At 44.1% G+C, this 22,180-nt stretch overlaps 1 protein-coding gene across 1 annotated transcript in view; it reads right to left on the bottom strand.

Annotated features, from left to right (window-relative positions):
* Positions 1-21,873, bottom strand: part of PPP1R14C (protein phosphatase 1 regulatory inhibitor subunit 14C) — a 54,964-nt gene extending 33,091 nt beyond the window's left edge. The window contains exon 1 of the mRNA XM_054194425.1: positions 21,466-21,873. Coding sequence (XP_054050400.1) covers positions 21,466-21,750 — 285 coding nt within the window. The 5' untranslated portion in view covers positions 21,751-21,873. The remainder of the gene's footprint in view (positions 1-21,465) is intronic.
* Between the last annotated feature and the right edge of the window lie 307 nt (positions 21,874-22,180).

Here is a 22,180-nt window from a genome sequence, read left to right as displayed (position 1 = left end):
AAGGCTCTGGGCAGACCTTATAGCAGCCTTCCAGTACCTAAAGGGGGCCTGCAGGAAAGATGGGGAGAGACTCTTTATCAGGGACTGTTGGGATAGGATGAGGGGTAGCGGTTTTGAACTGAAAGAGGAGTGATTTAGATCGGATTTCAGGAAGAAATTCTTTACGGTGAGTGTGGTGAGACACTGGAACAGGTTGCCCAGAGAAGCTGTGAATGCCCCATCCCTGGAGACGTTCAAGGCTAAGCTGGATGGGGCTTTGAGTAACTTGGTCTAGTGGGAGGTGTCCCTGCCTATGGCAGGGGGGTTGGAACTAGATGATCTTTAATGTCCCTTCCAACCCAAACCATGCTATGATTCTGCAACAGCTTACCTGTGTGGATTCACTACGAGGATATTCATGGGATGAAAATCTTCCCTTAAGTGAAGACATTCATAGGATCTTTAAGTTCTGTGAAAATGGGCAGCTAAATCCTACAGTTATCATCATGCTATGATATCATTATCCCTCCAGCCAATTTCAAGGTAGTGTTACAAGAGTTAGCACAGAAGATGACACACATACACATGGATTTTCTGCCAAACACTTTTGGATTGCCATTTTAGCTTAATAATGGAAACAAATACACCCAGTGTCTTTAAAATACAGCCAACCCTGTTCTAGTGGCAGTCTAAACTAATATTGGCCAGAGAAGCAGCTTTCAGGATTTGTATTCGAATGGGTTCAGCAAGCTGTTCCAAGATTGGAAAAAAGTATTTATGCCCATAAAAAAAACTAATCTTGTTCAGCTTTTAAGTACCTTGTAGCACCATCTCAGAATACTTTATGCAGTGGAAGAGGACCCTCTTAAAATTGGTAGTGGTGAATCAGTGCTCAGGTAGCCCCAAAGCCTTCTTTTTTCCCCCCAAATTGTAAGCCTGAGCTTTAGAGGACTCCCCATGTGGCATCACGATTGCATGCAATTGCTCTTTGTTCAACCTATATTACCAGATTTCTTTAAAGCTCTCTTTTTAGGCATTCTAAAAACATGTTAGCATACCACATTAGCCACAAGCTGCAAGGTATGCACATTTCTTTAATATTTTCTCTTATCAATGAACAAGGAAACAAAACAAGGAAACATTCAGCATAATCAAAGTGACAGGTGGATTTTGAAAATCACTTCAGGCTACAGCTAATAAACAGAATACTCCATTTCAAATTAAAAGTTTGGATGAGTAGTCTGACACCCTCAAATGCTAAAGAAACACTAGTGCTTTTCCAAGAGCTGGTCAGGGAGAGGGAGCATGCCAAAATACAGGAGCAGTGTGAGAATTTTCTCATGCAGTAATTGGCCTGAATCCAAGCTCCTGGACAGACTTTTTCCTCCGACTAAGGGGAGCTAGGCTGCACACATATGCAACCTCCAAAGGCAAGTTTTGCTCCAGCAAACTCAAGTCAAAGCATTCTCAACCCATCTCAGAAGAGGTATTGGCTGGCACAGGGTCATACCAGTCAGCACAAGGTGGTATCATCAGCTCCTTTCCACTGGACTTCACTTGGTGCTAGCCTTCTTAGTCATTCAAATGGACAGTGAATGCAGAGTTTAAAGTCCAGCTCACCACTTTAAGGATGTCTCCAGAATGAGCACGTGGTTAGACATTACATATTCCTCCAGGAACAGCAGCAACTGCACTTTCTACACCTGCACGCCCCTGTTTACTGAACTTCACTGTCAGAGCAGCAGCTTAAGAAATGTCTGACTCCTTCCTGCGACAGGGGGCTTGGACTGCTTGGGACATTTAAGAGGTCTCTATCTGCTAGCTCAAAGACAACATAAAGGATTGGTGGAGAGAGAACTGTTTTTTGAAAATAAAGATGAGAAAAATGTTGAGACATTTCTAAAGTAACTACAACTGGACACTGTTTGAGGACCCCACTTCCTCATTATTGCCCAAAGCTAACAAATAGCTACTTTTAATCCTCCTCAAATTCTTCCAAACCCAGATGGTTCGGAAGAGAGAAGATGGAGCAACTCTCTCAAACCCATCTTCACAGCTCATAGAAGGTATGTGTAAAGGACACTCTAGCCATATTCCTCCCACAGGCAGGCAACTTGAATAAGGCGCAAAGGGTCCAGTTCTGCACACATGGTGCCAGGCACAGAAGTCAGGACCCGAATAAATCCTACATTCATAATAAGCAGTGCTACCTTCCATAACAAGAGTTCACAGGTTAAAAAGCTGGAATATGGAACAGATGCAGCAGCCATTGTCGGGTCATTTCAGCACAGCAGAATACAGGCATCCAGGGAGCATTTTATGACCATGAAATAGAACTACCCTATGGAATAGAGAGTTAAGAGAAGGTGGCAGGATCCACTGTCACTCACTAAAATCAAGCATATTCAATTATTCCTTTGTTTAAAATCCCCATTACCTACAGCTGCAAGCAGGAGATGAGCTGTGCCAAGAGTACTCTTATGTGTATTCCACTTTAAAAATACTGAACATCCTTCATACAATGCCTTTGGCATCTACCACTGAATAAAGACAAGCCAAGTCATATGACACTTTGTAACACAAAAATATTCAAAACCAAATACAAACTTGCAATGCCATTTTCTAATCCAAAGGGATTAAACAATTATGTACTTAATTAGGAAAAATTAGGACATAAATTTCACCTTGTTTCTATGCAGACCAGAACTCATTTCCTGCTGTAGTTTCAGATATAGCTCTGGATGACTACTTACGCAAAGACAGTAAGGAAAGCAGGTTAATTTTTAAGAACACCACCACGTAAGGTACTTAACAAATAAACAAAAAGTACACACAGAGGGGAAAAAAACCTACTTTTTATAATTGAAGGGAATCCAGGATGTATGAACTCAAATAGGGAATGTTCATGTTAAATACAGAAATGCTTCAGATAGAGCCAAAGGAGAAATAACAGCTGGTTGAGCTTCCAATCTACAAGGAAGATGCCAAATATATGGAGGAACAAGTGAAGGTAAACTAAAATTGCAGTTAAAAATTACTCATCCCTTGGTAAGTGCAGCTCAGTGGCTTATGCTATACACAAGTTCAACCTGGCAATCTGGCTCAGGTGATAAGACTTGTTTTGAGCACTGGGCCAAAACTTTACATCAAAGCATCTTCACATTGCCTTAGCAGCCAAGGCAAAGGTATCTGTCTTGTCTGACTTTTCTTTATTCATAAGAAACTACTGTGGCTTATTTTAACACTTTGTTTTACAGCAAGTCAGCTTTGGCCTTTACTCATGCACTGCTCCTAATGAGCTCCTACCCACACAAGTAGTCCACCATGTATTCGGTGCTCCACTCCCAGCCGCCCTGGCCTACTCAGAGCTCCAGGCAAAAGCCCCACTGCTGCTTACTTGTGGGCTGGTACTCTTCCACCTTTTGATGATTACAGCCCTTTGATTACAGCCCTAAAGCAATTTCTGTCATTTGATACTTTCCCACAATATCTTCGTCCCTTCCCCCTCAAAACATGCCTCAAGGACAGACAAGTTCCCACAATTCACTGTGAAATAACGAACAGCTCGGTTTACTGCAGCAAAAAAATGTATGGGAATAAGACACCGGCAGTCCTAGCAATGGACATATGGGACTGAAGTGCCTAGGTACACAGTGATGCATTCAGTTTACATGTCCACCTGGCCTGTGAGCCCAAGTTAGTCCACCTGCTCCGCATCTGGCTGTGTTCTACATGCAAGGCTATCTTGCATACAGAAGAAACATGCCAACTGAACACCAAACTCATTTGTACACTACAAGACTGCTATCCAGGACTTGCAGAAGTTTACGATTCACAAGGAAGTGTGTTCTCACAGAATGAGGAGCTCCACATCTAGGAAACAGGAATTACAGATAGCAAATGAAGGTAGTCCTGCAATTAAACTAGATGAATGAGTCCAACAACCTTACTGTAGGATCTTACCATGAAGAATGTGTGTGACATTGGGCAAGCCATAAAGTGATTGTTCCCGTCTCTGACGTGGAGGAAATACTTAGCTAGCCTGTAGTTCTGAAGCTTTGTTCATTAACCTTTGAGCACTTGAGACTGACTGTGCTTCAGAATTAAAGCAACGTAAATATTTACCTGGGAAATGGGAAGAATAAAATTCTGTGAGTAGGAGTCAAATTAAAACTAACCTCAGTTTTAAAAATCTGTCTTCCAGTTGCTTGACTGTCCTTAATCGCACAGCTTCAGTGTTACAGTAACAGGCTTCTTCCTTTTTAAATGCATATAATTTTTCTTGAGATGTGTGTTTAATGCTAGCAGTTAAATGGATCATTAGGATTGGAAATGTTCATCTCTTTGGAGATGAATTGGATGGAGGAGGGTAAGTTCCTGTTTTCAAAGCTGCCATTAGCCTGCTGAGTTTTCTTTAAGGCACCATTAACACAGCAGCATCCAAGACTGGCTTACATTGCTGGAAAGAAACTATTAACCAATGACTTTAGTCCTTCTTCCCTTACCTGCAGAAATCTTTGCAGTCAGGCAATACTCCGAATTTTATGAAGATACATCCAGAAGTCACCAGCTTCTGTACTTCCTTTTATCGTGTGTTATCTGCCACTGCACTTCCATGACAAAGTGATAGGAGGGGGTTGCATGGCTGACTTCTGGAAGAATATTGGATCAGAAATAGTACTCGGGCTCTTACCATCTTTCCTCCTTTTAACACCTCCAGCCAGCCCCCATTCCCCAACAGGGCACACAGCATTCATGGGCTCTGGGCCTAGCCTGCCCCCTCCTCTCCCTTCCCTTCCCCTGCTCTGCCTTGTACGGCTATTTCAGCCTCAGCACTGAGAGGCTGTGGCAAGCAGAATCTTTCAGCTTATCAAACTTGCAGTATGAGGAAATTACAGTAAGAAACATTGTTCCAGAAATTGACATTTAAATGGGTTTCATGGCTGAACAGAAGCACTTCAAAAAAAACTAGTCTTCACATAAAAACTAAATTGATGGTGCAACACACAGCCTCTCATCAGGGTCCATACAGCTGCTCTGGTTAAGATAACACAGCAGGGTCTGCACTGACATCTTCAAATGCTCAGTCTGCGAGGCACACGTTAACACACCTCACACCCCACGTCACAGCCTGTTTTCCAGACCTGGAGCTCTCCCCGCAAGGCCAAACTTCCCACATTTGCCCTGACAGCCTTAAGAAACACCCAGGACTAAAGGCATTTATAAGAATGTATCCTAAAGCGAGCTCTGCTCACAGTCAAGCCAGTCCCAGAAGACACAGTCAACTCGAGTGTCAGGGCCCTGGGGGCATCGCCAGCCCTGACTGTCCCTGCCCGGCCCGCCGGGACTCCCCCATGGCCCAGGACCCCACCTCAGTCCCCAACCCAGCAACGCCACAGCAGGGACAGTCTCCAGCTCCCCACAGCCCTGCCCGGCCATGGGCCCCACCGAGCCAGGCCCACATCCCCGGCCTGGCCTCAGCCCGTCCCCAACGAGGTGCCCGATGCCCGGGCTGGGGCTGCCCGGCCCAGGCAATCTGCTGCAGTATGAACTCCCTGCACAACCACACCTGAGCCCCCACAGGCCCCGCACAGCACGATAAGACAACTGCATAAAATGGCTGGTGAAAAGCAAGATCTCTCACCAAATACTCTTTTTGCAGCCAGCGGCAGAGGCAACCCCAGCTGAGCTCAAGCACGGAATGCCTCCCGCCTGACACCGGGGAGCCAGCAGCAGGGCTGCTGAGGCTGCCCTTGCTCCTTTCTCCACAGGTGCTCAGGTTTCCTCTCCTTCCTTCACTGCCCGCCAGCCTTGTCAGCAGTACCACTGCTCTGCAGCCACACTTGGACCAGAAGTCAACTTCAGCATGGCTGCTGCTCTGCACCAAGCAATACAAGGTTTGAGAGGGGAGGGATTGTAAGTTAGGAGAGAGAAGAGATCACGCTCTTTTTCCCCCTGCTTCCACTCCATGTCTCATTTCCTGCAGCGTCTCAAGCACTAAGTCAGAGTAATGCCAAACAGGCATGTCTTTGCATATATTAATTCCCCTTCTGTAACACACACCCTCTGCTTGCTCTTATTCTTCCCCTTCTCCTTACCCTACAGCAAGCAAAGACTCCCCATCTGGAGCAGAGCTGAAGCCAACTGCTCTGTATCCAGCTCCTCTGCAAGCCGGTCTTTGCAAACTCATGGATGGCTTCCCTTCTTTTTGCCTTGTCTGTGTGTTTTTGTCTTGCAGGGCAAGAAAGTCCCAGGCTAGGGTTAATACAGCTTAATACAGCACTCTTCATGTTGATTTGCCAACTGATCACTTGAAAAGCAAAAAAAAAAAAAAAAAGAAATAATCAGAAATCTGGTTGACTGCTAAAAGAAACAATCGTATAGGATGTAGTCGATATGAAAAACAAGCCTGTGTGGGAGGATAGAGTCAGACATACTCTAACTTCACTGCTTTTATGCTTAACACTGCAGCTGTGAAAATCAGAAGGGAAGAAACCTGCTTTTTCAAGGCATAGCCAGCCTGTCTGCCACAGTGTTTCAGAAGCATGTCCCCAGTGCTCCTGTTCAGCACTGTGGAAATAATTGCATGTATAGTTCAGGTTTTGCCTTTTTGTAAAGATTTAAAAAAAAAAAGTCAAAAGGATGAGAAAATAGTGCTAGTCCCGAATAACAGCAGATGCCACAATGTGACAGGGTGAATAGGTCACTTTGAAACTAATGTTGAAAGACCATCATTTTCTAACACTAACTGTACCATAGCTGCAGTACTAAAATTAAATAAGTGTTAAGCTGGGCTTGGTGAGTGGAAAACTGCCTCTATTAAAAATTTGCCTCTAAGAGGCACAGAGTGCAGAAAACCAGCTCAAAACTGTCTATTATTTCATTTTTGCTATAGCCTGTACCTCAGACATTTGGACCTGGTGGTTCCTGTTCCATGAGACACTCCTTATGGCTGTCAACAACTTATCTTACTGAACACCTGTCAGCCCTGAAAAGTCTGAGGAAAAGCCATTTACAAAGACCAATTCACCCATTAGTGATAGGCTTGGAGTGAAGTGACAACTGCACAAGCATACCGGAAGGCATTTGCCCAGATCGATCTGATGCACAAGTTACAAAACAATGGACAAACTTTTTAGAAGCATTTGTGTACATCATTTGCCGTCAGAGCTAAATGTACAGACCTCGCTTCAATGTGGAAACATCAGTAGGTATTGATAGCGATCATATTACTTCTCCCTCTAATCCATTTCCAGTGGACTCTCCAATACTGGCATTGCTTTAAACACTATTTAAACAAGTTTTCCTAAAATACAAAATCCCAGTACCCAAAAGCAGCCTCTAGAGCAAAAGAAGATGACTTAGAACATAGCTACTACCAATCTCATTGTCCCTAAAACCCCTGACTTCTAAAGTTCTTTCCTCCACTACTGTGAATATTTCTGTGAGTCTTCAAAGTCTAATGAAGAAGAGAAAGACAGAAGGGGACAAGCTGAATCAGCGACTGTGAGGCAAAGGAAGAAAGCAGGCTACTGCATAATTACTTACATTTATCAAATTGGCACCTTCTACTGCCCATACTCCTGCTGCTAGAAGCAAGCCAGCACAGCTTAAGCAAGGAGACATATATCCACATACCTGGATCAGAAATACCCACTAGTGAAAGAAATAACATGGACAAACACAGACACAAGGCAGGCAGCCTGCCATAGGCTTTGTATATGTATTCTACTATCTCTACCTTGCTTCTGCCTCTCCAGGTCCATCCAGCTTTCCATTTTCTCCTTTGCTTCTCCAATATCTTCCTACCTGGCCCTGATAACCTAACACTTGCCATTGGTTCAGAGGCAGTAGATATCCTTCTACCGCCTATTACAGAGATTGACAGAAACAAGCTCTAGAGTATTTGTTCTCCACTAATCAAATACATGGTGTTTAGGACAGCACAGAACTTGCTGGCAGTGGGGAAATGGGTAGACGAAGGGTGGGAAAATCCTCATCTCCTCAGAGCCACGTCAACAATTGCAGCTTTTGCACTTTCTAGGAAAAGGGTTCCAAAAAAGAGTTCCTAACCACTCCATTCTCAAGCACTTAAATTTCAGAGCAGCTCTCAAGGCAGAAGATGTGTCCTTGTGGTATGCATCTTAAGAGGGTAAATTACCTTAGAGCCACAGGCAGTAAAAGCAGGGATGTAGCCAGCAGGTGGAGGTGTGGGCAAGACACAAGGTGGAGCAGCAAGTTCTCTGGGATTCATGTCATTGGTACTAAATGATGGAAAACAAGCACCATAAGAAATACAAGACCAAATGCCATGAGATTCTGAAGTCTGAGAACTCTACAGCTCATCGTGTCCACAACTTCAGTAATAAAAGTCAATCCCCTGTTACAATGGCTGCAGCTCTCTATCGTCTTTATCACAACACAAAATAAAGTCAATTGGTGGGAACATGTGATTACAGGAAAAATTTTAGAACACCAAAATACTTGTTTCCCAAAGAACTGTCAGTAATAATACAGCACATCAGGCATTCCATTCAGCCATAAGGTTAATTTAAAAAAAAAAAAAACCACACACCTCTGCTCATTATGTAGAGAAAGTAAAGAATCTTGCACTCTGCAACTGCCTCGTCATTAGTACACATAGAAGAGGAACTGACATCCAGTCACAGTAAGGTTTAGCCTTCATTTAGCCTTCTTTAGTACTAACACTGGTATTTTACTGTTTTCATAACTGAACTGTCAAAACAACTTCAGCTTATCCTAAAATATCCATAACATGCTGGTTAAAGAATTGTTGTCTAATTTGTGCATCTCTACACAAGTCTAAAGGAATCACTAGAGTGTGAAATTGCTAAATGAAGAAGAGGCATTGATCAGAAACTACACTGAGTAGAGGAAGAGAGAAGCATTCAGCATTTCCTAACCATACCCATGACATGGATACAATTTCAGCAAAACATTTGTTAAAAATCAAGTGCTGTCTCCAAAGCAAATGCTTTGTGTTCTCAATATAAAAATAGGACATGCTAAGTCTATGCTTGGTTGTCACTTCTGTTAACCAAAACACTCCAAAGCAGATAGGGAGGACACATCATGGGTTTTTGTCATCATCCACTTTCACACAGGGCAGAAATAGTTTGGCATTAGCAAGTACACGTTGTGCGCTAGATCACACAGTCATCCTCGAGAGGCACGTGAAGTTAAGCCATCAGGAGCTTTCTAAATGGTGGTACTTTGAGGATTACACCAGTGGAATGACTTTCTACATAGCAGTCACAGGACATCCCTACCTCTGCCTGACTCACAGTAGCAGGTCACTCTCTAACTGCAAATAACAGAAGCCCAGATGACTGCTTTCCTGTAATTTGTACATAGTTCTGCATCTGCGAAAAATGCAATATTTTGACAACAGCTAAGCCCATACTGGGGTGTTCCACCACATGGAGGGCAATGGGGAACCAGAGAAGCTGTAGAAAAGACTTCTTTGTCTAAGAAAATAAGTGCTTGTGAGAAACAAGCTGCACTATGTGGAAGCAAAGTTTGAGTGTGCTCCGAGTTTCACAGATGGACAACACAGGAGGAACATGCAGGTCATTTTCTACAGTTATAGGTTACCACACTTCATCCTTGCACTTCCATGCTGATACGGCTTTACTTGGAAAGCGCATACCATGCTTGGAACTGACTTTCTAGCCTCTGGAGAGATCTATTTCCCTTTCAGAAAGGAATAAAATTCATACAGCTCTAGCTTAAGATTCCTAAGTGCTGACCTAGCACTTCAGAGGAGTCCTGAGATTCATCAGTTTTCCCCTTCACTCACACCACTGTGATATCACATTGTCCTAGTGTGACCCCTGACAACTAGGACCATTCCATGCTAGGTCAAATATGACATATTGACTGGTTTCTTTTAGGAGTGGAGGTGAAAAAGACCCAAGGAATATACTTTAAGAAAACATTTCAACTAAACAGGATAAACACCAGGTCCTCTGCACTCTGGGAATTTAGGCTAAACAGCAGTGCAATTAAGTGGGTTCGTCTCTTGGGGCACTTCAAGGATTAATTACTCCATCAGAACACTTGAAAGAACACAAGGAAAGAGCATATAAAATAATGAGGCCTCTAAACAGCTCTCCTCACCTCTGCTTCAGCAGCTCCGTAAAAATAATCTGTTAGTCTCCAGTATTGATTTCCTTTATGCTGCGCAGCTGTGGGTAAATTGACTTGTGCAATAAGAGTCATACAGTGTGGGTACCTCAAGTGTCTGACACACTCATGGTCTTCTCACTGTATTTTTGTCTTACCAGGCGATTAAGGAGTTGTTGGTTGGAATAACAGAGTTTTCTAATGCCAATATTTCTTTAGTCAGAAGTATTAGATCCTGTCAGATTTGACATGGGAGATGGCGGGGGTGGGGGGGGGAAGGAACGTTTTGTTCAGTGGTACCAAAACAAGTGCTCTTGCATCCTGTAGAATCTAGGAGCATTGCAATCTTCTTGTTGAAGAAAATTAGTCTGTAAGATCTGGAGAGTCCATAGTTTGTAGCAAGTAATTTCTTCAAGTGGTGCCTGGGTACAGCCGTGTGCTCTGCACAGTGATGACTGCTAGACCTCTCCCTCCCCCAAGATGCTAATTTTGAGCAGCAGGCAGGCCAGGGACTGCAGTCAATGCATTTTGGCTCTGGTCCACTGGTGTCAAGAAATATCAGCAGGAGTTCTAACACGCTTTAAAGCAGACACTCCTCTTTCCCAGGTGCCAGAGGCACCACTTCACTCCCCAGGCAAGTCCCCAGACTGTGAAAGATAGAAGACTGCCTGAGGGATCTTTAAAATGAATTTGCCAAACAGCTTCAGATCTAGGAAGTGGGGTAATCTGCTATGACTATCCACTGAGGACAACAAAACCTGGGGGAAGGGAGCTAAAGATTGTATGGGACCCCTGTTTGATTCCAATGCTTCTTTTCACTGTCATACTACGAAAAATTTGTTGGCACACAGTCCTACCTCATTCCACTTGCTATATCCAATGCACTGCAAACTACTAACCCAGAGTACGAGCTAATGATTCTAATATCAAATGTAGTCATTACATATTTTAAGGTGAAATGGATATAAACTTAAAAAAAAAAACAAACATGAAAAAGTGTTCAGAGACCTCCTGAAAAAGAAGACAAAGGGGAGAAGTGGTTTAGGTGTTTGCTATCACAGAGGTAGAGTCCTGGAAGGCTCCGTTGCAGGCAACCAGAGACAAGAGAGCCTCCATATTATGAAGTGAAGGATCAATATCTTGCTTCGTCATAAAAATGCATTCTTTGGTTATCAGAATTTCTTCAAGACTCTAAAGCAAACCTTCTGTGTAAGAGTTTGGTCTTGATAAACAAATAGCAGCGGGATACTTATAAGCAAGTTGATTATATCTTCAGCTAAGCAGACTAGTAAACTAGTACCACAGTGACAGCTTAAGTAAGAGCTGAAATGCTTCTGGCTGCCAGTGAGCTAGTTCCCACCAGCGCTCCTCCCCATATTAGTTTCTGCACTCAGAGACCATTCAGTTTTCAATATTAAGAGTAGGAATTCAACCATAATCCAAGTTTAGGGAGTTTTGTTAAATTTCTTAGAAGACTAAGCAGTTTTGTCGCAGTGCACCTGAAACAGGAATACAGAGTTAGACAGTAAGCTTAAAATGGCATAATTACTACCAGCATAACCAAAAAGACACAAGAATTCATTCCAGAACATCCAGACTTATTTTCTGACCAAAAAAAATTCAATACATGCTTCAAGTACTATCTTTTAAAATGTAAAGCAACCAATTGTAAAAGCTCAAGGCATGCTTTGTGTTTAAAGTAAATGTGTCAAAATGTTACATATCAATCACCTAAAGTAGATCAAATCATTTGTACCACTCTAGAGTTAATTTAGATATCTACTTCAAAGAAGTTATCATTCAAGTGCTAAAATAAGTTATGAACTTGAACAGCTAACATCATATATTTTCCAAGTACTGCTAAATTAATTCCATGAAATATTAGTGAGCACATTTCTCCCAGAGTCTGCAGGCATCTACTCAAAAGATAGATTTTGTTACAAGGTAGTAAGTGACCTACAGCAGAATCACTGCCTTGATACTTCTGTCCCTCTACTGTGGTCTTCGCTTGAGCCTAATGATGACCAGAGTAAAGGGCAGAGAGTAAAGTGCATTTACAGTCTATTTAAACTTCAACCCAGAGTGAAAGTCTAGGCAAGCCCACCCCAAGCCCTTTTGTCTACGTCTATGTTTTATGAACCGGGTGGGAAAGAGCCTAGTGCCTAAAAAGTATATTTAAATCAATGAAATAATGTGGAAAGAAACATCATATAACTGAGTCACTCCATTAAAAAGTGATATCAAATGCAAAGAGCTTTTCTGCAAATGAGAAAGCAGACCCTGTGACCTAGAAGATCCTTCCCAATTCCGTGTTCTGGAAAGTAATCCTATTAAGACGGTCTGGTAAGAGGATTTTCATTAGGCATTGATTGTGCCATTATTTGCATTTATGAAGTCCAATACACAGGACCAACGTGTGTGATCCCATTGTTGGCAGAACACTCCGAATGGTGAACTCTCCTCAGCCACCACTGCACAAGCTGGCCATCTACTGACTTACCATTACGCCATTTTAAACTAATGCTATCTTTTGTACTAGCTTTGCTCTGCATGCAGAACAGTATTACACTGAATTAATTAAGCTATCAGCATTCTAATAATTAAAGACCTACAATACGTGTTATGATTTTTCTCTAGGTTCAGATCCACTAGATCTGCACTATTGATAACTACCACGTGGATTAAAAAGATACAAGATGCCTTCTGGGGCTGTGATCTGCGTGTTCCCCAAAAATAGTTTAAGATACCATGTTGAACTGGTTCCTAGAATTGATATCATGCTCCCTAGGGGAGAAAAAAAAAAGGCAACAGTTCTGCTATTCAAATGTGATCCTCAGAATTAAATACTTATCACTTCAAAGAAGATTTGGTTTGCTTCAGCGTGTACCTCTGCCCAAATGATTCCTTCTTCCAAGAAGATCTTTAGCAGGCTAAATTTATTCTACCTTTGAAATAGAGTCATACTGCTGCTGTATGGACTGCATACAATTAAGATTTTATCCTTCCCTCACCCTTCTACAACATTAATAACTTTTCTAGAAGTCTTGACTTCCATAATTCCATGTGTCACATGAGGGGACAGCAAAAGAAACTGCCAATGTTTTACAACAGGCAGCCAAAATTTGCAGTGACACAAATGGATGGCCATGTCTAACCTACTCAATTTGTGCTGTCAAATAGAAGTTTCTGGAGTTAGATGGAGAGAAGGCAAATAAAAAGGGAAGGGGAAAATGAGAACTTAGCTTTCTTATACTGCAGGCAAGACACAAGGCTGCTGGAAGAATGGATTGATATTGCTGCTGCTGCTCTATCACCTGTGGTGACAAGAGACACAGTGATCATAATTCAGACTGAATCAGGTTAGAGACAGGATAGCATACTTTTTTCATCAGCATCTCTTGTACTCGTAGAGAGCTGCTTCACACACATATACCGTAGTATGCACTACAAAATTGTTCAGGTGGTTTTGGTTGGACCTGGGGCCCTTTTAAGTGGCTGGACATAAGCTAATCCAATGGGAGAGCTACAAGAATGCAAACATGGGTCAACAGAGAATTAGTTCAGGGTTATCACAAGACTAAACTATCACACTACTTGTGAAATGAAGTCTTACTTCAAGTAGAGCATCTTTTTATTTAGATACAACACCTATTTAGAAACATTCCCCATGCCTTTTAAGAGGAGGCAGATGTGCCATGAAATACACACTTTTCCTCATTTAAACAGGGTTATTTTTGTTTCGGGCATTTGCTTACATAGACTCCATAGTTTAGATCAGCTAATGCAAAGCTATGAGAATAAAGAGAGAGACCCCACTCTGACTTACCCTGTCAGAATACAGGGGGACAAGGGACCGACAGTGCACAAGTCAGCTCGGTGTCTTCAACATAAGCACAACATAACCAGCTCTCAGCTATCTGTGGATAGATCATGCCTGTTGCAGTTTAACTGTCCTACAAGCACAGACACATCCAAGCTAGACTCAAGTCCAAAAGCAATGTAGATGAGTTTGTGTGATGAACTGGAGTCAAAGGGGTAGATTAATGATCCCCTCTTGTCCCTTCAGCTGGATGTTCACTGCATGATTTGCAGCATAGTTTACGGTTATTATTTTTTAATCCACTTTTTTCTCTCTCCATTTCTCCCTTCCACCCCCTCCTCACCCTTGCTATCCTGAGTAATCAAGCACTGACTCTACATAAAGCAACTTGCCTAAAGGCAGAGGAGACTTTGTAGCCACAACGGTTGAAAGCTACTGTTTATAAGAAGTACAATTATAAAAAATTAAGTGATGTAAGCAATCAATTATTTCTTTGCCTTGTTATAAAACAACCACACCTACCACTTCAGCAAAGAGACCAGTTGAATCTTGAACAGAGAGGGAAAGGACAAAATATTTGCCATGGAATAGCTGATGGAAGATGAAGATTCATGTTGCAAAGCTTCTAAATTAGAAGACAAGAATATTGTTGCTACTTAAGATAAAACCATGAACCACGAAGAGTGCAGAAATGACATCCAGACTATACAAAGCTCAAGTAACAGAAAAATTATTTTCTTGAACTCCTTTGAGATGTAGTGCAAATTTTGCATTTAAAAAGGAGGAAAGTAGTAGAATGGTGGTACATTTCCTACTAGATTAAGGTCTTTAGAACCTAAGATCAGAGTTTAAGCAGTGCATTTAGAGACAAAAGGCTCTAGCCTCATCACCATCAGGTGCTTGGCACCTTCACAGGTACTTAACCCCACTCCTTCTCTGAAAGCAGCAGCATGCATTTTACAAGGGTTGTTTTATAGCAACATGCATGTTATAGGTCATTTTGGGCTTCCTACTTTCTACTCGTGGGACTGAAATGTCTTTCTTTGGTTGCTACATGATATAGGAAGCCTTAGCTACACCAGTGTTGTCTGTGTTCTTTGTAGGTCTCTGATCACAGCAACCCTTCAACTGATACGGGTATATTGAGCAGCACCCCTGCAATCAAGAGTGCTCTAAAGTTCATGCCGTACAACATAGAGATCTGACATCAGTAATAGTTGTCCAAAAGAAATAACCCAAATACATTTCTAAGCAATTTGATAGGCCTCCAAGTACTTTACTGCAATGCATCTAGTCTGTAATACTCGATTTCCTAAAGAAATCCTTTGTTACACTTCCTACTGACTTGCATCCTTTTAAGGAGTGACACTCTAATTCTCAGACCACTCTCAGTCTCTTTCCACCTTTGATCCATTTAGAAAGGAATCCACACGCTATCACCATTTGTGAGATCTTCGTCCAAGTTAGAGGAAGTCTACTCAAAGAGTCACGCAGTCAGCAAAAGTTGGTGTCTGTAGTGTTTTGTTCAGTGGACTTCCTTACCAAACATCCTTCTGAGAAACAAATAATGAATTTCAAATATTACCTTACCATAGCCTAAGGAATAAGTAGTACCTGATGATACCATGATACCTGATGCCTTCACAGCATGCTGACCAGGCTTTTTCAGAAAGGACGGGATGTTTGGGGGTGTGCAGGAAGCGTTTGGCCCTGAAGTCCTTGCACCATTTTATTCTGCGTTATTCCAAACCCAGAGCAAAACAGATCACTGGTAACCATGGCAACCGCCTCACACAAAGATCTGCAGGGCGTGCAGTGCCACTGACCCATGAGCGTGTGGGCTAGAGAAGGTGGTCCATACTGTGCATAAGGTCAGTGCCCCATATAGTTCTGAATAGTAGGGAGAGAAGCAGCTGCAACCAAGTCCATCAAATCACAAGACGTGCCTGATTGGATGCAAAAGCACAGAGGAACCGATACCTTGTACAGCATATAGTTATTCAACATACACGGCACTGCTCTTGGTATACCATCAGTGCCCATCAGTCTGCAACTGGATTCAGTATTGAGAAAATAGTTTGACAATACAGTCAAAGCAGCTTATTTGTTCAGAGCTTCCTCACAACCCTCAGTCCACTTTTTCCACCTTGTCACTACCTTTACCACCACAGCCAGCACAGTTGTGCAGCAAGGGTCAACAGGCACAAACTGGAACACAGGAAGTTCCATCTCAACAAGAGGAAAACCTTCTTTACTTTGAGGGTGACAGAGCACTGGAACAGGCCACCCAAAGAGGTTGTAGAGTCTCCTTCTCCGGAGATATTAAAAACCCGCCTGGATGCGTTCCTGTCCAACCTGCTCTAGGTGAACCTGCTTTGGCAGGGGGTTGGACTAGATGATCTCCAGAGGTCCCTTCCAACCCCCACCATTTTGTGATTCTGTGAAAGGGAGGGCTAGGAAGTTTTTACTTTTGAGACCTAGCTCTCCAGCCTAGATAAGGGCATTCCTCTTGTCTCCTGTCTAGCGCCAACCAGGTCAAACTGAAGTGTGTACAAACCAACAGACTCTCTGATACTATATTAGTGAGAAGCTGTCACTGTTAGCATATCCCATCAGCTTCAGTAAGACAGCCAAAAAGAGTGTTCTCCAACACTGCAGTCACGGAGCACCCAACTCAATCCAGGCAGGACCAACTTAAATTGCTCCCTTCCTTCCCATACCCCGCCAATTTTATTTTTTTTTTTAAACTAATGGCCACAGATTGGCCTTGCCAACATGAAATCCCTTATCCATGTCAGAGCTTCGTGCCATTCTTGTCATTGCAGTACCCATATCAGGAGGTGAAAGAGAATCCTACATATGACAATTGTCAGTCTGGCATGGCTTTGTACTCTTAAAGAAAATGCTTGAGGGGCTTTTATGGGCAGCTCTTTCAGTTACATTTTCTTGTACATTGAATTTTTAAACAGAATTCCAGGGTATTTTGCCTTGCAATGGAAAAGGGGTAAGCCTGGACATAATTCCCTGTTACTTCCGGACTAACATCATATTCTTTGCCGAGCACTGATGTGCATACATGATTAGTTATACTCTAATAGAATAGTTGACTATCCAAATAAACTCATCAATATCTCATATTAGAAGGTAAGTCTTGTATTCAACTTTTACAATGCAAAATCTAAGGGTTCATTTGATCTGTACATGCATGTCTCTACATTAAAAAAAAAACAACAAAACAAAACACTCAGCAACAAACCCACAGCCCAAGCAAAATCTTTCTTCATTTTTTACTAATGCTGTGCAAAAATCTGTGTGCCCTCAATGCGCTTATTCCATCAGCATTCTGCCATTTATAGCAAATGTTGTAATTATGGGTAGACAGGACCCCTGAGCACAGTAATTTGCCTGGAAAGTTGCATGGTTTCTGGGGACAAATCCAGTGGCCTTTTTTTTTTTCCACCACATATAAAGTTGTACAAGTTTGGCAGGTGCACACAATGTAGATCATACATCTGGAAAACTAGATTGTCATCACTTTCATGACGAACTATAAGTTGCAAACCATTAGGGAATCAATAATGATGATGTAAGTTGTTCTGTGCAGCATTATTTAGCAATTCTTAACCAATAATGGATTTAGCCCAAACCATGAAACATCTGTGGAGAAACTATGTTGAGAAACAAGATACCTAGTAAAGGTCAACACTGAAATCAGTTCAAGTCCTGCAGTTAAGACACTGCATTTTCAATATACTAATCTGTGACCACAACCTCAGCTTCAGCATTCATAAAAACCAATACAAGCAGGTTATAAAATTTTATTTTTTTTAAGGAGGCAGCTCCAGGAGCAGTCAGACTGATGCTCAACTGAGGCACTTGACCTGACTACATTAGCCTGACGGGTTCTGGTGCCAAACAAATCCCGTTTAAGAGTCCCAGGTCCTACTAAAGTTTTTCTACCTTGGTAAACCTTTACCATTCAGATCAGTTTTTTTATCCCTACAGTCTGCATCATGTGGAAGTAACCTTTCTAAAGCTGATCTTTGTATCATGGATCTGTGGTCAGCATTAAAAATAGTCTCAAGGAGCTCTTTCTAAACCACTTCCCCTCAACTCCATTATCCTGCTTGGCATCCAATTTTTAAAACTAAAACTGTACTGCTAAAGACAAGATCCACTAGAAAGAACACAAACAAAGCTGCCTCCTTATTTCCCAATCTCATCTCCTAAACTTTGTCACCAAGCCAAAACAAGCTTTTAGCTGACTTAACTTGCAAGTACTTGAGAGACTATGAATATATGTTTAGCTTTGAATAACGGGAGTCTTTCTGCAAGTGCTCACTTACTGACAAATCTCAGCATAATTTAATAGAAAACTTTATTTAAATGGAAAACAGTGTTGTCCTGGTTTTGGCTGGGACAGAGTTAATTTTATTCCTAGTAGCTGGTATGGTGTTGTGCTTTGGGTTTAGTATGAGAATAATGTTGATAACACAATGATGTTTTTATTTGTTGCTAAGTAATGCTTCTACTAAATCAAAGACTTTTCAGCTTCCCATGCTCTGCTAGTGAGGAGGCGCACAAGATGATGGGAGGGAGCAGAGCCAGGACAGCTGATCCAAACTGTCCAAAGGGGTATTCCATGTGTCATGCTCAGTATATAAACTGGGGGAGTTGGGTGGAGGGTGGCAATTGCTGCTCGGGAATGGGCTGGGCATCAGTCAGCAGGTGGTGAACAACTGCATTGCGCATCACTTGCTTTGTATATTATTTTATCATTATTTTTATTATTTTCTCTTCCTTCCCTGCCCTAGAAAAATGGTTTTTTATCTCAACCCATGAATTTTTCTTTTTTTTTTCCTGATTCTCCCCCCAATTCCACTGGTTGGGGGGGAAGGGTAGTGAGCACGCAGCTGTGTGGTGTTTGGCTGTCTGCTGGGTTAAACCACAAGAACTAGGCAGGCACTACATTTATGCAATCCCACAAAGAGACACCCAGGTCTTCTTGCAGACTTTCAGCGCAGCACGCCGCAAGCACCCTCTACTTGCTTATTTCTGCTCTTCCCAGGAACAGAGTGCACTGCCCCTTAGAAACAGAGCTCCCAATCAGAATAGAGATGAAACACTGACACTGGTTAGCACTTCCAGCATCAGCAATTCGATGGCTATTTCTGACATTCTGGAAGATTTCGGGTTGTTTCAGACCTTAAGTATCATTGCATCAAGGACCTACGATAGATGTTCCACAGAAGTTAAAGCAAGCAATTCCCAACCCCCGTAACCTGCCTTCAGACAGGGTTATTAACTGTCTGCATAGGTGATTAGGTTCCAGCCTGAGCACTACATCTGTAAGCCTAAAAGTAATTCAAGCAGATTCAAGCAAAGCATCTTGCGTTAAATCGCTATTGTCTTTAATCACTACACTCATCGTGCATCTTCCACTTTATTCTGATAGCATATTAAGTGCTTGACCTTTTCACTACTGTCATCTGTGCTGACACGGGATAGAGTTCGTGTGTAACAGCAAAGAAGAGCAGAAGAATTAAATATTTTGCCCTCGATCTTCAAAGCTAAAAACATTTTCATCTGTTGTGTCAAACCATTTTTTTTTTTTACCCTAAAAGTTACCCTAGAAACTGAATTGTCAAAACAGTTCTTTTTATGCAGCCATATATGGTCCCCACCTTAATGGGGAGTCCTCCTTCTAATGCAGTCTATTTCAGTCAGAGGTAAAACCACAAGAAGGAAAACAATGAAAGATATTTTTTTTCACCTCCAGCAAGCCCACTATTTGAATACTGCAAAAAGCAGCAATAATTCCTGTGGACCTTGGGTTTGGGCCCATGTATTACATCCTTTCTTACATACAGAGCAACTACGCCTGTATGTCAAAAGCACAAACAGGCCTGGTGTTTTTGAACAACGAGAATCAAACCAGAGGCAACAGACCCAGTAGGCCAGCTACTAACTACATTATCAGCTCATGCAGACAGAAAATCATCAGGTCACACAAACAGTTACAAGTACTTCTGACCTCCAAGAAATCCTTGGAGCCTACAGGCTATGTGGCCTAACAAATTATGAGGCTGGAGAGGCAAGTCACACCAAGACAGAGAGTAACAACTTTTCCATTTACACCTTTCCTTCCCTTAGTTCACGGATGTGAAGAGTTAAGGAGGTTTACCTTGTCACATGCACATTTTTTATGAGGGCAAGTCCTTCTGACAAAGTTGCTGATAAACTGGTTTTGAGATGAAAGGAAGTTTCTTTAAACATTTGTCTTAAGTAGGTGCTAGATATTCAGGCCTGGTTATTTAGGCCCTCACATCCACACCTCAGTTACTGTCAGGCTCTTGCCTCCCTAGCTCCTGAATGTCCAGGAGCCCTGGGGTGCGATGCTGGCTCCTGCGATGCTAGCTGCAAAACTCACAATTGGCTTCAACAAATCTCACTTCAGAAGTCTCTAATAAAAGTGAGTTAGGCCACTGATGGGAAAAGTATGTGCAAACCTCAGTTTAGAATTAACATTTTTTATCCTTTATAACAGTAAATACTCAGGGTGGCCCAGAGGTAGGATACCCTTGAGGACTAGAAAGTCTATATTTCTAACGAAGCTTTGACAAAGCAAAGTACTGGTACCTTCTTCACTTACAACATTGTCATCTCTATATGGAAGATAACAGTCAGTCTGTACAACACTGAAAAATCCTTCTGTTCACCTGACCACTACAGAAGAAAATACATTCCAGCAACACTCACTTTTTGCACAGATTAACAGAAAAAAAAAAAGGTTTGATACCTACAAATTAGATACAACCCACCCTCCCCCCCCATTCCCCAGTATTTTCGATTCTTATCCTAATGATCTTCTAACCGCTTACTGAAATCTCCTGGCTGCTATCTACCGCGCTCCTGGAGGCCGAGGTAATACAAAACCACGGTCTAGCGGGGACCGTCCCCGCGCCGGAGTCCCTCCTCCACAACAGCCGCCTCCCCACAGCCCCCTCCTCCTCCCCCCGCCCCAGCGTCACACCGCTCTCCCCCGCGGCCCGGCCAGCTCGCCCCTAACGGGGACCGACACCCCCACCCCGAACCGGGGGAAGGCGCCTCCGCGCCCCGGCCCGCCCTGCCCGGGGGCGGGGGGGCTGCAGGGACAGCGGCTCCCGGCCGAACAGCGCCCCGGGGGGCACAGCCGGCACTCCCGGACCTGACACTGCCGCCGGCCCACCCCCCCCATAAGGAGAGGGGCCGCTCCGTGGCATCCGCCGCCTGTCCCCAAAGGGCGGTCCCCTCCCATTCACCTCGGGGGCTGGGGACGGGGCGGGGGGACACCCTTTCTGCGGGACGGGGGACACCTTCCCCGCGGCGGGGCGGCGGCAGGGAGGGGGCGTCGGGCCGGGAATGTCATTTGGAGGTGGCGGTGACAGCTCCCCCTTGCCTGCAGCCGAAACGCGACTCGGGGCGGGAGGAGGATGCCGGGGGCGAGGGAGGCAGCGTCACCCGCCACCCCGTCCCCGTACCTCGCAGCCGTAGAGCTGCCCCAGCTGCTCCACGATCCACTCCTCCAGCACCAGCCGCTTCCGCAGCTCCTTCCGATCGTATTTCACCGTCACTTTCCCCTGCTGCTGCCGCCGCTGCTGCTGAACCTGCACCACCGCCGCCGCCGCCGACACCGCGTCCTCCCGGGAGGAGCCGCCGGAGGAGCCGCCGCCGGCGCTCCCGCCGCGGGGGCTCTGGAAGAAAACGCGGTTCCCGCCGCCGCCTCCCGCTGCCGCCGCCTCGCTGCCCCCGGTCGCCACCGACATGCTCCGCTCCGCCGCGGCTCCCGCTGAGCCGAAAGGCGACCGCCCGCCGCTACCGCCGGGCCGCCGCAGCCGCCGGTTGCACGTCTGCCTCCCTCCCCCGCACCTGCCGTTTAAAGCCTCGCATGGCACAGCGGCGCAGGCGGCCCCGCCGCCGGGAGGGACGGGCCCAAACCGGCGTGGGGCGGGGATAGACGGGGGTTGGCACCGGCACGGCACGGCACGGCCCGCCCCTCCGCCCAGGCCCCCGCGTCCCGGCCCCGCAGCGGCTCCTCGGCGGCTCCCCGCGGCTCCCCGGGGGCTTTGGGCTTGTTGGGTGGTTTGCGGCTTCTTATTTTTTTGAGGAAGCGCAGTATCGCCCCGTCATGCCCGCTACGTTTATAAATATTGTATATCTGCAACATTAAAGGGCTGAATGCGATCGTTTTCATCT

Source organism: Rissa tridactyla, chromosome 3 (assembly GCF_028500815.1).
Source record: "Rissa tridactyla isolate bRisTri1 chromosome 3, bRisTri1.patW.cur.20221130, whole genome shotgun sequence".
Taxonomy (NCBI): Eukaryota; Metazoa; Chordata; class Aves; order Charadriiformes; family Laridae; genus Rissa; species Rissa tridactyla.
Note: the sequence above shows the minus strand (reverse complement) of the source record. Positions and strands in the feature narration are given on the sequence as shown.